This window comes from Chelonoidis abingdonii, chromosome 5 (assembly GCF_003597395.2).
Source record: "Chelonoidis abingdonii isolate Lonesome George chromosome 5, CheloAbing_2.0, whole genome shotgun sequence".
Taxonomy (NCBI): Eukaryota; Metazoa; Chordata; order Testudines; family Testudinidae; genus Chelonoidis; species Chelonoidis abingdonii.
The window spans coordinates 145,019,491-145,035,859 of record NC_133773.1 but is presented as its reverse complement, the minus strand read 5'-3'; the positions used below and the strand labels follow the sequence as shown (position 1 = coordinate 145,035,859).

General features: G+C 53.5%; 1 protein-coding gene across 2 annotated transcripts in view; it reads right to left on the bottom strand.

The window, feature by feature from the left end:
• HSPA12B (heat shock protein family A (Hsp70) member 12B) overlaps positions 1-16,101 on the bottom strand; it is a 192,136-nt gene extending 176,035 nt beyond the window's left edge. For both annotated transcript variants that reach the window (XR_012656011.1, XM_032762446.2), the window contains exons 1-2: positions 15,846-16,101; positions 9,209-9,269 (exon numbers count right to left, since the gene is read on the bottom strand). Coding sequence is in view for 1 of the 2 variants with exons in the window: in XM_032762446.2 (XP_032618337.1) it covers positions 9,209-9,251 (43 nt within the window). In the remaining variant the exon portion in view is untranslated. The remainder of the gene's footprint in view (positions 1-9,208; positions 9,270-15,845) is intronic.
• Positions 16,102-16,369: the final 268 nt, after the last annotated feature.

Genomic DNA, 16,369 nt, shown 5'->3' with positions numbered 1-16,369 from the left:
AGTATGGATCAGAGTGGACAGACAACTCAATGTGAGCTTCCAGTGGAATATTGCATCCCAAAGGGCTAATGTGATCCTTGCATGGATACACAGGGCAGTGCACAGCAGGAGCAGGGAGATGGTTTTACCTCTGCATATGGCATTGAGGAGACTGATACTGGAATATTGCATCCAGTTCTGGTGTCCACATTTGGAAAAGGGGTGTTGAAAGTTGCAGAGGGTGCAGAAAAGAGCCAGAAAAACAATGCAAGGGCTGGAGAAAATGCCATAAAGTTAGTGACTTCAATTGATCACCTGCTTAGCTTATTAAAACAAAGAAGATTGAGAGGTGACTTGATTATCGTGTATAAGGACGTTCTTTGGGGAGAAAATACCAGGTAAAGGGCTCTTGTCTCTAGCACAGGAAGGCAGAACAAGAACAAAGACAGAGTTTTTTAACAGTGCGGGTGATTAACCATTGGAACAAACATGGGTGGTACATGAAACCCCCGTTTGGGGAGGCTAGCCCCTGTCCCTTCTGCCTGAGGCCCCACCAGCTCCCGATGGTGGATGGAGGACCTCCGCCCCAGCTGCCCCATGTCCCGGCCTGCTGCCTGCCCCAGCCTGCACCCCCCAGCTACTCTGACCAGCCCGAGCCCCAGGCTGCCAACCCACCAGTCCGAGCCCCAGCCCCAGTCCCTACTGGCTTTGAGGGAGAGGCTGCGTAAGGGCAGGAAGAGGAGTAGTGTGGGCAGGAGACGCAGAAGTGGGGCCTCGAGGCGGAGCGTGGACAAGGCCACGCCTGGTTGTGTGGGGAGGCTTAGCCACCCCTGGCCTACAATTCCCACTATCTAGGGTGACCAGATGTTCCGATTTTATAGGGACAGTCCCCATTTTGGTTTTTTTCCCCCTTATATAGGCACCTATTGCCCCCCAACCCCTGTCCCGATTTTTCACACTTGCTATCTAATCACTCTACCGCCACCCCTGGGAACAAACTAAGGGAAGTCGTGGGTTCTCCATCTTTTGGAGCCTTCAGAGCCAGACTGAATGTCTTTCTGGAAGAAGCTTTAGTTCTTAGTCTTAATATGCAAGATACCTGGGGTAACCTCTCTGGCCTGTGCGATACAGATGGTCAGATCAGATGATCTAATGGCAACTTCTGGTCTTAAAATCTGTGACAGTAAAACTGTGATTTTATGAGCATCCGTCTGATGAATGACCAGTTTGTCGAGTCACGTTTCCAGATGGAAAAGAAAAAAAGCCGTGCAAGAAAAGTGACGTTGCTGCAGGGCAAGCTGACACCCCTTTGCGTTCCGATGCCGTCGGTGCACTGAAATGGCTTGGCGGTGGGTTGAGGGCCAAGAAGAAAGTGATGTGGTGTGCCATACGGCAGAGTATGCACTCAGCCCTCTGTGATTGGAGATGTTCAGCTTTATGAGCTGCCGATGTTGTGAATTCCTCAAGCCCCACCGGGTTTGTAAAACAGGAGCTCTGTTGTGATTAAAATTGATGCAACTCCCCCCTCCCCCCCCACACACTCAAAACTTGGAAGTATTTGGATCCCAAAGGAGATTTGGCAGCTTGAAGCCATCTCTGGTTATTATGACCCTGTTTTCATGCTCTACGGTATCAAGATCACCAGCTACCCACTAGTATCTATCGTTTGTCTCCAGCAACGCCAGAGTTGATGCTTAAAGAAAGAATAACAACTGGTCCCTGCAGAACTGCCTGGTCTGTTTGTCCACCATCAGCTCCAAGCCACCCGTCTCAGCACGGAGTCCGTGCAGATGGACTGTGCCAGCCCTAGGGGGGTTTTGCTGCCATTTCTGCCCCCTGCCCCTCAGCCCATCCTTGCGCATTCTGATCCCCCACTAGGCGGAGGTAGGAGATGGGGTACGGCTGACCCCCAGCACAGTGAGATCCAGGGATGGCGGCAGCCCCAGTAAGCTCTGTGTGCTGGAACCTGGCCTTTGCCCCTGCAGAGTGACCAGCCATGCTGCGCCCCGGCCTGCCCCGCCACACTGCTCCAGGCGCATGGTTCTAATAAGGAGCAAGAGTTAATCACCCTGCCTGGGAGAGCACTCGCTGGCTGACAGTCTCCAGCTGTTGGCCCAGGGAGACCGGGGAGGAGGCGGGGCTGGCTTTCACTTCGCCACTTGGCAGCCGCCCCTGCCAATGGGGTCTGGGGCTGCACTCAGTGAAGAGCTGTAACACCCCCAGGCTTTGTCTGGCCATGGGCCCAGGCGGCAGAGCTCACAGCTGGATCCGGACTCTGCAGTGGCTGGGCTGGGGAAAGGCAGCCATAGAGCGTGGAGCCGAACGGCTATAAAACAGGGAGGTTGGCACCCTGGGTATCAGGTTGGGCCCAACCTCAGTGTCTACAACCCTGAAGTGTGATCACAAATTGGAGCCAGAAGATGGGCCCCGGTCTGATTCCCACTCTGCAAGGTGAAGAGTATCCAGTCCAATGGCTCTCCTGATCCAGCAAGGCTGAAAGTGTTTGTATCTCTGGTTCTGCCCCATTGCTGACTGGATCCACCTAGGGTTGCAACTTTCCAATCACACAAAACTGAACATCCCTGCCCCGTCTCTTCTCCGAGGCCCCACCCCTTCTCCAAGGCCTGCCTCCTGCTTGCTCCATCCCCCCCCATTGCTCACTCTTCCCCACCCTCACTCACTTTCACCATGCTGGGGCAGAGGGGTGAGGTGCAGGAGGGGGTGAGGCCTCTGGGCTGGGGGTGCAGGCTCTGGGGTGGGGCTGGGGATGAGGGGTTTGGGCTGAGGAAGGGGCTGCAGGCTGGGGGAGGGGGTTGGGGTGTGGGGGGATGAGAGCTCTGGCTGGGGTGGGAGTGGGGATGAGGGGTTTGGGGTAAGGGAGTGGGGTGGGGTGAAGGGTCCCGGTGGCACTTACCGTGCCTTTGAAGAAGCAGCTGCAAGGTCCCTGTTGCTTGTAGTTGCATGGGTGGCCAGGCAGCTCTGTGCGGTGCCTTCATGCCCGCAGGCACTGCCCACCCGCCACAGCTCCAGTGGTCAGAGTTCCCGGCCAACGGGAGCTGCAGAGCCGGTACTGGGGCGGGGGCAGAGTGCGGAGCCTCCCAGTCCCTGGCCATCCCAGCGCCTAAGGGCCACAGGGACCTGGTGGCTGCTTCCAGGAGCTGCCCGGAACTAGGGCAAGCAGGGAGTCTGGCTTAGCCCCAGACCCCCGCTGTGCCACTGACGACTTTTAACAGCTCGGTCAGCGGTGCCGACCAGAGCTGCCAGGGTCCCTTTTCAACTGGGCATTCTGGTCGAAAACCAGACACCTGGCAACCCTAGCTCCACCTAGCGACAGGAGGATTGTCAAAGATCTGCAGACCATGACGTATACAAAACAAGACCAACATCCGGATGTGTTAGGGTTGCCAACCCTCCAGGATTGTACCGGACTCTCTGGGAATTAAAGATTAATCTTTAATTAAAGATTATGTCATGTGATGAAACCTCCAGGAATACATCCAACCCAAACTGGCAAGCCTAGGATGTGTCTCCGACTGCTCCCACCCTGCTGGGGGAAGGGAACAGTTCTGGCTATGCCCATCTCAGCATCGCTAGGCCTGGCTGCGGATCAGAATGTAGGAAGCTTATCTGGGATTCAGGACGGCAAAAACGTCAAACTCCAGGAGCTTAGAACCTATCCAACCAGTGACGCCAGCTTAGGATCAGCAGAGGTTTTGGCTCAGAGGAAAGAAAGAGTTATTTTTTCCTCACTGAACCACACAAGCTTAGCTCCACCTCCTTCCACTGACCAGAGTGAGGTGGTTCTAGTCCAGGGCGGGGCAGTATGGCCTAGAGGGTAGAACTGCAGGCTGCGGTCTCCTGCGCTCTCATCCTCGCTCTGCGACACTGATTCAGTGTGTGCAAGTCACACCCCTGCTCTGTGCCTCAGTTTCCCCACCTGTAATACAACCTTCGTGGCGAGGGTCAACACATTCAAGTTCGGGAAAGTTCTTAAAGCCTTGTCAGAGGCTGCCCATGAGCTGCGTGTCCCTGGGGAAGATACTGACACCCTTTCCCTGCACCTGAAACCAGATCTGACTCAAGCATCCCTGGGCAGAAATAAGCGAACGACAAATGAAAGTGCCAGGGAAAACCGCAAGCCTTTGGGAGCTGCCTGCTGCAGTCAGACACAAACAGTGCTGGCATTTCGGGGGAGCATTGAATCTATTGTACTTCTGTGGCCACACAGCGCCATAGTACGAGTGCTTGAACAATCTGTGACGTATAATACCTTTACAAAGCAGGGCAGTGCCGGTGTTCTCCTTCTACAGATGGGGAATTGTGGCCCAAGGAGAGTAAATGCCTCACCCAAGAGCAGGGAACTGAATCGAGCTTTGCCAAGTTTTAGGTTAGCGCCCTGCTCTCTGGACCATCTCCCCCTCTCCGTAAAGGCTGCTGGCTGAGTGCTGAGCTCATTGCATGTATCTGGATTGCTAGCTGACAGGTGTCATGCCTCTCCCAAGTTAATCAGCAGAGCGGCTGCAGAAGCAGATTTTGTACTTTTCTGAACACTGCTCTCCAATTCCCTCTGGGATTCGTTACAGACGCTCGCTACCGCCTGGGCCTAGAATCACTGCTTGAGAAGACACGGCTTCATTCCATTTGTGCCTGTTTCTAAGTGGGTTTCACTGTCGCCTGTGTCCGGGGCATTAATATTTGATTTTAAACAAAAAGGAAAGTCAGTCAGGATTTTTTAACTTAATGGGAAGAGACCAGCCCGGTGGGAACCGTGCAGGGCGTCAGGGATGAATTAGGAAACGCTTTAATAAACCATTGCTTTGAGAGCTAGAGCTTCCATGAAACAATTTTGTCTGGGGCAGTGTCTCTCCAAACAAATTACATTGCAAAGTGCTGTGCGGGGTTCTTGTAAATAATCTAATTGCCGAACTAAATAATAAATAATATAAAATAAACTGCATTGCAAAGCGCTGTGCGGAGTTCTTGTAAATAATCTAATTGCCAAGCTAAATAATGAATATTATCAAACAAACTGCATTGCAAAGCGCTGTGCGGCGTTCTTGTAAATAATCCAATTGCTGAACTAAGTAAGAAATCATACCAGCGGGTGGAGACAGAAATTTCAAAGGGGCACAGTGAGCTTTTCACCAGAGTGTCTGCAGTGAGATGGGACTCAGTAAAGGGCCTGGAGGTTGTGGGAGCTGCAGAGAAGAGGGGATGAGATTGTGTGATGGGGACGGAGAAGAGGTTGGTTCTGGCCGAGAGAGCAGGGAAGGGAGGACAAAGAGGATGGTGGAGCAGGTGGGTTTTTAGAAAAGTGGGCAGCCTCCTGTTGGATTCTGAAAGGAGGAGGCGGCCAGCTAAGGTGGTAACATCAGGAGTCTGGAACTCCTGCTTCTCTGTGCATGGGAGAAGCTGGGCTGGACACTGGAGAATGTCTGACTGGATCACAGTAGCACAGAGAGGGCACAACTGAGACTGGGGCTGCACCATGCTGAGCTCTGCACAGGTCCATTGTGGGAGACAGTCTCTTCCCCAAGCAGCTCGCAATCGAAAGAGGCAAGGGAAAGGTGATCGCCCCTATTTTACAAATGGAGGGGAAGGCACAGAAAGAATAAGGCCAAGGTTACACAGGGTATCTAGGCCTGAGCCAGGATTTGAACCCAACTTTCCAGAGTCCTACGCTAGCGCTTTAACCACAAAACTCCCTTTCCTTTCACTGCTGCCAAGTACCTGCAGCTCCCGCTAGCTTCAATGGACGTGGCAGGCTGTGGGGCTCAGAGCCCAACACATAAACAATTGCAGCAAGTAAGGGATGTGAAGAGTAACAAGAAGGGTTTCTACAGGTATGTTAGCAACAAGAAGGTGGTCAGGGAAAGCGTGGGACCCTGAATGAATGGGGGAGGCAATCGAGTGACAGAGGTTGTGGAAAAAGCTGAAGTACTCAATGCTTGTTTTGCCTCAGTTTTCACAGACAAGTTCATCTCCCAGATGGCTGCACTGGGCAGCACAGTATGGGGAGGAGGTGAGCAGCCCTCACTGGTGAAAGAACAGATTAAGGACCATTTAGAAAAGCTGGACATGCACAAGTCCACAGGGCCGGATGCACTGCATCCGAGGGTGCTAGGAGCGCCACCAGCTTTTTTGCTACCCTAGGCAGTGGAAGGTCCCGCCCTCGACAGAGGTGGCGGAAGGTCCAGCAGCCACGGTCGCTGCCCCCCAAATGTTAGCGTCCTCGGTGACTGCCTAGGTCACCTAATGGGTTGCGCTGGCCCTGGATGATGCTGAGGGAGTTGGCTGATGTGACTGCAGAGCCATTGGACATTATCTTTGAAAACTCATGGTGATCAGGAGAGGTCCAGGACAATTGGAAAAAGGGTAATGTAGTGCCCATCTTTAAAAAAGGGAAGAAGAAGAATCTGGAGAACTACAGACCAGTCAGCCTCACCTCAGTTCCTGGAAAAATCATGGAGCAGGTCTTCAAGGAATCAATTCTGAAGCACTTGGAGGAGAGGAAAGTGATCAGGAACAGTCAGCGTGGATTCACCAAGGGCAAGTCATGCCTCACCAACCTAATTGCCTTCTATGAGGAGATAACTGGCTCTGTGGATATGGGGAAAGTGGTAGATGTGATATATTTTGACTTTAGCAAAGCTTTTGATATGGTCTCCCACAGTATTCTTGCAGCAAGTTAAAGAAATATGGATTGGATGAATGGACTGTAAGGTGGATAGAAAGCTGGCTAGATCGTCGGGCTCAATGGGTAGCGATCAATGGCTTGATGTCTAGTTGGCAGCCAGTATCAAGTGGAGTGCCCCAAGGGTCGGTCCTGGGGCCAGTTTTGTTCAACGTCTTCATTAATGACCTGGATGATGGGATGGATTGAACCCTCAGCAAGTTTGCAGATGACACTAAGCTGGGGGGAGAGGTAGATACGCTGGAGGGTAGGGATAGGATCCAGAGTGACCTTAGACAAATTGGAGGATTGGGCCAAAAGAATCTGATGAGATTCAACGAGGACAAGTGCAGAGTCCTGCACTTAGGATGGACAAATCCCAGGCACTGCTACAGGCTGGGACTGACTGGTAAGTGGCAGTTCTGCAGAAAAGGACCTGGGGGTTACAGTGGATGAGAAGCTGGATATGAGTCAGCAGTGTGCCCTTGTTGCAAGAAGGCTAACGGCATGCTGGGCTGCATTAGTAGGAGTGTTGCCAGCAAATTGAGGGAAGTGATTATTCCCTCTGTTAAGCACTGGTGAGGCCACACCTGGAGTATTGGTCCAGTTTTGGGCCCCCCACTACAGAAGGGATGTGGACAAATTGGAGAGAGTCTAGCAGAGGGCAACGAAAATGATTAGGGGGCTGAGGCACATGACTTACGAGGAGAGGCTGAGGGAACTGAGATTGTTTAGTCTGCAGAAGAGAAGAGTGAGCGGGAATTTGACAGCAGCCTTCAAGAACCTGAGGGGTTTAAAAGAGGATGGAGCTCGGCTGTTCTCAGTGGTGGCAGATGACAGAACAAGGAGCAATGGTCTCAAGTTGCAGTGGGGGAGGTCTAGGTTGGATATTAGGAAACACTATTTCACTAGGAGGGTGGTGAAGCACTGGAATGGGTTACCGAGGGAGATGGTGGAATCTCCATCCTTAGAGGTTTTTAAGACCTGGCTTGACAAAGCCCTGGCTGGGATGATTTAGTTGGGGTTGGTCCTGCTTTGAGATGGCCTCCTGAGGTCCCTTCCAACCCTGATATTCTATGATTCACTGGCCCACAAGATAGTGGTGATGCATCCCAAGCATGTGCTACATTACAGAAGGCAAGTAGCTGTCAAGCTCTTTCACTCTGCCGATCCCTCTCCTGGGCCATTTTCTCTGCATATCTCCCCCCCGCACACACACACACCCTGCCGGGTTCTCAAAATATTCCATCCAGGCAGGACTCTGAAGGGCATGGCTGATCCACAAACCAGGTGCTGCTGTAGAATATTTCCTATGGTAACATTTCTTATGGTGGCTACAGGCTCTTCCGGCTCATCTTCAGGCTGGTTATTAACTAGAGACTAAGCCAGCGCTGTGAAACTTGACACAAAAGTTTGAACCTGACCGAAATGTAGTTGTTGGCAGCCAGAACTTGGGTTTGGCCAGGTCTGGAAAGCGAGGCTAACTGCAAAATATGAGTGTGCATAAACCCCCCATTGCAGGATATTGGGTTGGTTTGGCTCAGCCCTATCTTTTAAAGTCCTCAGTCTCTGTCTTTCTCTTTTGAACCACACTCCACTCTGACGGCAACGGCTTTGTAACAGAAGGAGGTTGGGAGCAGAAGGCACTGTAATAAAGTGCATGTGTAAAGTTTCGCCTACATCCTTGCACCAGTGAAGTCAAAGAATCTCAGACATAAACTCAACCTGTTTAGTTTAACCAAGAGAAGCTTCCGGGGTAGACTTGGTCACAGGCAGTAAATATCTCCATGGGGAACAGAAATTTGAGAACAGAGGGCTTTTCAGGCTAGCAGACATTGGTACCACGAGATCCAATGGCTGGAAGTTGAAGCTAGACAAACTCAGACTAGAAATAAGGTTTAACAGTGAGGGTAATTAACCACTGGAACAAGTTGTGGTGGATTCTCCATCACGGGTCATTTTCACATCAAGAGTGGATGTTTCCCTAACTCAAACATGAATTAATCGAGGGTAGTTCTATGATGTGTGTCGAATGGGAAGTCACACTAGATGATCACATTGGTCCCGGCTGGTGGTATGATCTATGAGGTGCTGGCAAAGAACTACTAGATCACAGCATATTTCAGTGCTCTGACCAGGCTTGTGGGAAGAGCCTTGAGCTCTGAAGCATCCACCCCTTCCTGTGGGTGACGATTCCACAGCCCAGCAGAACAACTCGCTGTCAGGAGGGTTTTCCTTATGTTAAGCCTAAATTTTCCTTTTCTTAATTTTGTCCCATTGCTCCAGGTTTCTTTCCATGGACCACATCCAATAATTCCTCTAATTAAGAGCATGCCAGCTATAATCCACTAATGCTTGTCTCTACCATATCGAACTACCTAGAAACCTACAATCAGAGTGTTAGATGGGACCATCAAGGTCATCTAGTCTAACCCACTGCCAAGATGCAGGATTTGATGTATCTAAACCTTCCAAGACAGATGGTACCCAGCCTAGGTACTTACATGGCCCTGCCCGTCTGAGTACCAAAGTATCCAACCCATGAATAAGTCTTACCTATCTGGAGAGTGTGCATCCCAGGATCTAGGAAGGTCGACATCTTCACATACCTTCCTGGCTGAAAATTCAGAAGAACACAGAGGTAAGCATTGTGTCCTGTGTGCATCATGCTCCTGAGAAGTGTTTACTGCATCTCCCGCTAGCGGCTATTCCACAAAGAGGACAACAGACTACTACCACTGCTAGCTAATGGAGTTCCTCCTTTAGCTCAGCTGGATGTGGTTTGTGCTTTGGTGCTGAAAGTCCTGCATTCAAGTCCTACCTGAGGATGAGGGTTGTTACAATCGCACTGACTAGTGATGAGCCAGTCACCACAGGGGCAGAGAACCTCTAGTGATCAGATGGGAAAGCTCAGGACCTTCTGGGTTTGGCTTGGCATCTGGACCAATCTAGGAGCGTGTTGGGGCATGTGTTTCTGAAGCACAGACACTTAGAAAAGTTGCACTGGTTTGACTACAACAAGATGAGCGCTAGTCAGAGTGATCTCAGGGTGACGCTGCTTCACGGGCGCTCGCCGTGGAGCTTCACACAGGTTTGACTCGGTCCCTTTGGCAACACAGGTGCAACTCTCCTAGTCTAGAGAAGGCTACAGCAGTGCTTATGCCCTGCTACAACCTGTTCTGCAGACCCAAACCCTGCTCCTACCTTCTTCCTCCCCACCCCACCCATGGCCTAGGGCTGATGAGGAGAGTAATCACCCTGGGTTCCAACCACCAGGGGGCACCGTACCACTGTGCTTGCTTTTTTTTTTTTTAACTCCACTCTGATTGGCCGGCACTTTAAAAACGATTAACGTTTTTTTCTCTACTGATTGGCTGGCTGTGGGGGATTCTGGCTTGACCACTACGGTGGGGATGGGTGGCTCTGCTGCACTGTGTCTCCTGGGCAGGCTGCTGCAGCTGTGTGGATCTTGCCTGAGCTCCTGGCCTGGCACTTTTTCTGCCTTGCTAACCTCTCACCCTCCATTTCCAGCTCAGACCTGGGCCCCATGGCTGCTCAGGACCCCTTGCTGCAGCTGCGCTCTTCCTACCACCTCCCTCCAGTTGCCGTTTGTCACCCCCTTCACCCAGGGGACGTCTGTGAACGTTCACTCTGGAGCCAGGTCAGGATTTCTGACAGCCCTGAGCTGTTCAGACCAGGGGGTTCGCTTTGAGACCATCCCGACGGGCTGGCGATCTGTCCAGCAGTCGAGCCCCATCCCAGCAAACTCCCGTGACGCCTGGGCTGGGTTCCTGGCGGGCCACCTCTATTCAGCGGTTGCAAAGTGCCGGCCACGGACAAAGAAGAGATTCTCCCGGGAGGAACGGATGAGGATGAGGAGCGTAGCAGGGGGCCGTCCTGGAGCACCAGTGCTCAGCTGAGGCCAGCTTCCCTCAACAGCCAGTTCCAGTCCCGGTTCACGGAGCCCACAGCCGTCCTGCCAGCCTGCGTTCCCCCTACAGGCCGCCTGCTCTCTCTCCTCCTGGCCTTTTTAGATGTTTCCCTCTTATGTACGCTCCAGGCCTGATCTGGCCACATGACCTGCCTATCATGTGACTGTGCTGCCTGGGGAGAGAAGCTGAAGGAGTCACAGGAGGGGCTAGACCCAGAATCTCTTAAAGCGGCAGGTCTCCCTGGGACAAGGTACACTGGACTCCTGAGTGGAGCTAGAGAGGGAAATGGAAAAGTGTTTGGCCTGAAAAGATTTTGACTGTCAGGTTTTGGGCACAAATTTGCACGTTTTCTCTTTAAAAGTTTTCACATTTTTGTCAGAAAAAAAATCAAACATTTGTTGGCCAAAAACTCAGTTTTCAGGTTTTGGAAAAAAGGTATTTTTCATGCAAAGAATATTTTGCACAAAAAATATCGATCAGCTGAATTCCTTCATTTTCCTGGCTAACATCCAGGCTTGAGGCTCTGCAGATTAGAACAAATCATGCTGGATGTCTCAGGGGCTACTGGGCCTTCAGACTGGCACGTATGCATGCTCCTGAAACCCTGGTCCTGGGCCTAAGAACCGGGATTAACTAATCTGGGAAGAGGCCTTGTCCAAAGTCAAACCCACCCACACACTGATAGTCAGGCAGCCAATTTCCAAGTCCCAGCAGCCCCATGAGAAAAAAAGCTTGTGCTAAAAATGGCAGATACCAAGCCATTCCCTAAACAGATGCGTTTCCCTTCTGGCAGCCCCTGCTGCCTTGTAAATAAAACAGTCGATGCAACAGGAGGAGAAGGAGTGAGCCCCATGTGACCCAGGGATCTAAATCTGCCACCAGGAATAAAACACTGGCAGTAAAAGAGGGGGTGTCTGTTGCAGGCTTGCAGGAGGATTCTCAGTAGGCTGGAGGCTGATGCTTAGAGAAAGCTGGGCTGCAAACTGCAGGCTGCTCTGGTGAAAAGATTGTTTCCCAGGAGCTGATTAGCTCCTTTCCAACAGGCCGGCCTGTGAATTGCATCCTGAAAGCTCAGTGTGAAGTTCCTCTGGGAAGATATGGCTCGTCCAGACTTGGCAAGTAGCAATACTCTTGCTGCAGTTTATCACGAATTATCGATGGATGTTTGTTCTGGCAACCCCGGCATCACACGTCCATGGAGAGCATGCAAGGTGACAGGCTGGAGAAAGCTTGTCTAAAACATACCGTGCTGGCGGGAGGTGTCAAAACGATAGCTTCTCTTGGCATTAGCCACACCCACAATCCCCCCATGCAGAAGGGACAAGCACAGAGAAGATCAGGACAGCGATACATTTTAGAGGGGTCCTGGAGAAGTCCTCTGAGCCCACCCTCCTCACACTGCTGCTGGCCACTAACGTTCTCCCATTGGCTGAGCGTGAAGCAGTTCTTTCTGGAGCTCGCTGCTGCTGCTGCTTCGGGATCGGCCAGCAGGGGTTGCTCAGGGTGCAAGCCCGGGAGCTAAGGGTGCTATTTTCACTAGGTTCCCAACTTCTGCTGATTTCTTTCTCCTGCATTTTTTTCCGCCAACGTGAAGCTTTTAATTTGGATGGTAAGGAAACACTTTGTATTTACTCCTGTGCGTTGTAGTGTGACAGGACGGGCTAGCGAGGCGAGGAGCTCTCCCACGCCGCTGGGGCAGAGGCCTAGCATAGGCAGGGAAGTGATCAGTTAACTCCAGTGGGAATGACTGTCAGTATCCTGAGGTCTCTTCACACAGCTCTGGCAGGAGCCGCAAAGGGAGAGAAACTGGCTTCTGGGAAGAGCTCCCCGGCAAGTGCAGAACTGGCATGATGGCCCTGCTCCCAGCCTCCCAGCGACGGTGGGACATAGTTCTCCTCACGCTGGATATTTTCTGCTTCCTAGGCCATAAGGATCCACCTGCTTCAGACTGCATCCCCTGCCACAGGGCTGCTCTAAGGGGATTTAAAATCCCCTTTCTTCCTTCCCCTTTATTTCTCGAGCTGGGTGCAGGAACATGGTGAGAGTTGGTGCTGCTAGACAGCAGTCGTGCCAGGTGGGCCATCTGAAGGAGGCAGGGGTTCCAAGCACGTGCCTGGGGCGGCAAGCCATGGAGGGCGACCTGCCAGTCGCTGTGAGGGCGGCAGTCAGGCTGCTTTCAGCAGCATGCCTGCGGGAGGTCCGCCAGTCCCGTGGCTTCAGCAGCAATTTGGTGGCGGGTATGCTGAAGGTGCGAGACTGGTGGACCTCTCGCAGGCATGCCGCAGAATCCGTGTTACCAGTGGACCTCCCGCAGGCAAGCCGCCGAATCCGCGTTACTGGCGAACCTCCCGCAGGCGTGCTGCCGAATCCATGTTACCAGTGGACCTCCCGCAGGCGTGCTTCCGAATCCACGTTACCGGCGGACCTCCCGCAGGCGTGCTTCCGAATCCACGTTACCGGCGGACCTCCCGCAGGCATGCCGCCGAATCTGTGTTACCGGCAGACCTCCCGCAGGTGTGCCGCCGAATCTGCGTTACCAGTGGACCTTCCGCAGGCATGCTGCTGAAAGCCGCCTGGCTGCTGTGCTTGGGGCAGCAAAATACATAGAGCCACCCCTGGAAGGAAGGTCTCTAAACCACAGACAGACTACATGGGCTGTGATCCTCTTGGATCTCATGAAATACACCCGCAGGGTCAGGGCTAGTTTGCACCTGGCCGCAAGGGTGTTGCAAGAAGTGATGCTGAGTTTTCATCAGGGCAAGTGCTTTCCCCTGAGGCAGTAGCAGACACAACATCCTAGCAAGGCACTGGGAGATGAGAGCTAAAGCCAAGGTCCTGGCCTCTCGTGTCCAATAACAATCTCATGGCCTGCCCCGCCCCGCTTTGCTGGGGTACCTCAGTCCAGACCTCCCGCAACCCCTGCGACTCCAACCCTGCTCCCCTTTGCTACAGCTCAGTGAATGCACCTCAGCATGGACCGTGCAGCACCAACTCCAGTCCTGGGCTCCCACACATCTCCCTGGGCCCCATGGCCCTCCCCTCTCTCCCACCATCAAATTCCTCCTGGGCAGAGAGTGCCCCGTGGCTAAGCTTCGGAGGAGACCCGCAAACTCAGGTTCCCTGGGAGCAAAAGCAGCCCGGGAAGCCGGGCCTTGCAAGGTAGCGGTCGCAGCCTGTAACCCATTGTGGTTGTTACCGCGCTGTGAGTACCCACAGGAGGGTAGAGCACCACATCCTGGCCCTAGGCCAGGAAGTACGTGGTGTCTTTGGACTCAGCATGGTCGCTCCTGAATCTACTACCCTCCCTCCAGCCAGGGCTTGGTTTGTGTCTCTGGCAGAGGGTGACTTGCTTACTGGAGCAGAGCCCGAGGAGGCTGTGGGGTCAGGGACCAGAGGGAGAGACTGCAACGAACGAGGAGCCGCTCCCACTTTCCAGCAGCTTTGGATGGAAGCGTGGCCTGTTCCTGGGTCCACGTAGCTACCACTAGCTCTGCCAGTAAGTACAGCTGGCCCTCGTGCACCCAGCGTCAAGGGGGGCTCGTGCCAGGAGCCTCACAAGGGGAAGAGTGAGGTGTTGTCTCAAGGGCTGTCTGGGGGTAAATGAGGGTTTTCTTTCCATCCTCTACCGAGCCCCTTACTGGGGTGGGTTCCCTTGTGTGCCATACAACATGCATCTGTGAACACACACACGAAACCCCCATCACACCTATGCACAAGCACGCTGTCCCCTCCTGCACAATCAGCTACACACAGACACCTCCGTGTACACTCTTCACCACGCACCCACCATCTATCTGCACCCACTCGCACACCCACCGACATGCACGCGCCTACCTCACCCACGATTACCTCCACACAGCCCGCACCTGTACCACCCTCCGCCAAGTCACAGCACCTCCTAGATGCACCTGCCCGGCCTGGCGCACACACAGACACACGTGTGCCCACAAACAGACACGTTCTCCCCCAGGTCTCACGGAGTGGCTCGGCTCCCCCCAGAATGAAGCACCGGGGGATACACCCCCAGAAGTCCTATCGACACACAGGGGTGCACAGAACCAGGGAGGGCACGGTCACTCGGGTCGGCTTTGCCGTGCGGTGAACCTGGGATGTGATAACTCTGCAGGGAAGACATCCCCTTCCCTGAATGAGCCCAGCCCCTCGGCTCTGGAAATCTCAGATAAAGGGGATCCTCAGAAGATCATCCCTGCCCCGCCCCAGCACTTACTGCTTTGGATCAAGTTGCAAATAGTTAAGAAGCAACGTTTCTTAGAGCTTTATAGTATTTCTGCTTCCATGAAAACCAGCGAGGGAAATAAATTAGCTACAGCTCAGGGAAGTCAGAGCTGGGTGGGGCAGAAGAGTGAGGGCAGCTCCCATATAAAGCGAGGAATTAAAAGCCATCTCCCTGGCAGGGGAGGCATCGTAAGGTGCAGTTAATCAGTGCATGATCGTCGCTCTCAGACCCAACACTATGGAATTACAAAGTATTCCTTGTGGAGAAGCTCCTTGGGGCCTACAGAAGTTCGGATGCAGCTGTAAAGTTTGCCTGTCTGAAGTCCCAATCAGCAAGAATGTCTATGGCCCTGCTGGGACAGAAAAGCCTCAAATCCATGATATGAAATGAACCAGGGAACAGGGGTTTTCACTGGCCATTTGTTGGAAAACATGTCGCTTTCCTGCTAGCAATGACTTTATCCAGCAGAGACAAGTGAGCAGGATGGCAGTCCACCCTGAGGCGGAGTGGGAATAGACTGCAGGCCTCCCGGCACAAACAATTCACAATACTTAGGGCTGGCTGCATACGGTGCTTGGCATCGGCAGAACCCAACACGCTTCGCGGGGGCAGGTAATCCGCGGGGTTCCCATATCGCTACGGCCCAGGCCAGCAGAGCCAGGGCTAAACCCCAGAAATGCAGATTCCTTGTTTGCAGGCCACTCTCCCTGCCAGAGGTGGGAGTTGAACCCGCAAGTCCTGACTCCCACTCTGGGCTCGCTCCACATTCCCTCCCACGGCTAGCAGTAGAAGCCAGGAATCCTGAGTTACAGCCCATTCGAGCACACTCCCTTCCCCACATTACAGACCACCCTCTGCCCCCCTCTCCAGTGCTCCCCAGCGTCTAATGCACATTTCACGCTGGCGGGCAACCAAGCCCCTTCCCAGCTCCAGCTCAGGGGACTGCCAGTAGCCCTGTCCCAGGTCGCCCCAGCAGCATCACTCCCCAGCCCAGGGTCTCCCAAAGGGCCCAGCGTACACTCACCTCTGAGGTGCGGCACAGAGAAGCTGTGATCCCGCCTGTCTGAGCCGATGATGCCTTTAGCTCCAGCTGTGCAGCTCCTCCATGCTCAGCTTGTTCCCTGTCAGCCCAGAGACCCTCCGAGCTGCCCTCAGCCCCCACCCAAGGATTTTCCTCTTGGTCTCCTGATCCCCCCTTTCTCCCAGCAGACGGTCATGCCAAGCAGGGCTGCTCCTGGCCTCGGTGTGTTCTCCGACAGCCCACCCCAGCTGCACTCCTGCCTTTCCTCTAGCTTCCCAAAGTACTTTCCTCCCACCCCCGAGCCCTGGCCCAGCCCAGGCAGTGTTTCAAATTGCAATCCCAGCTGCAGATGTGAGAGGGGAGGAGGCAGGGCTAGCCCTCCGCAGGGACTGAAAGCTAAACTCCGAGCTTGGCTCACGCCAGGGCCTCCCCGCAGCCCCTGTGTGCAGGAGGCCAGCGGCGGGCGGTGGGGGCTCACAGCTCCCTGTTCAGCCCTTTTCCTTCTCCTTTTGAAGGATCCGCTGGGT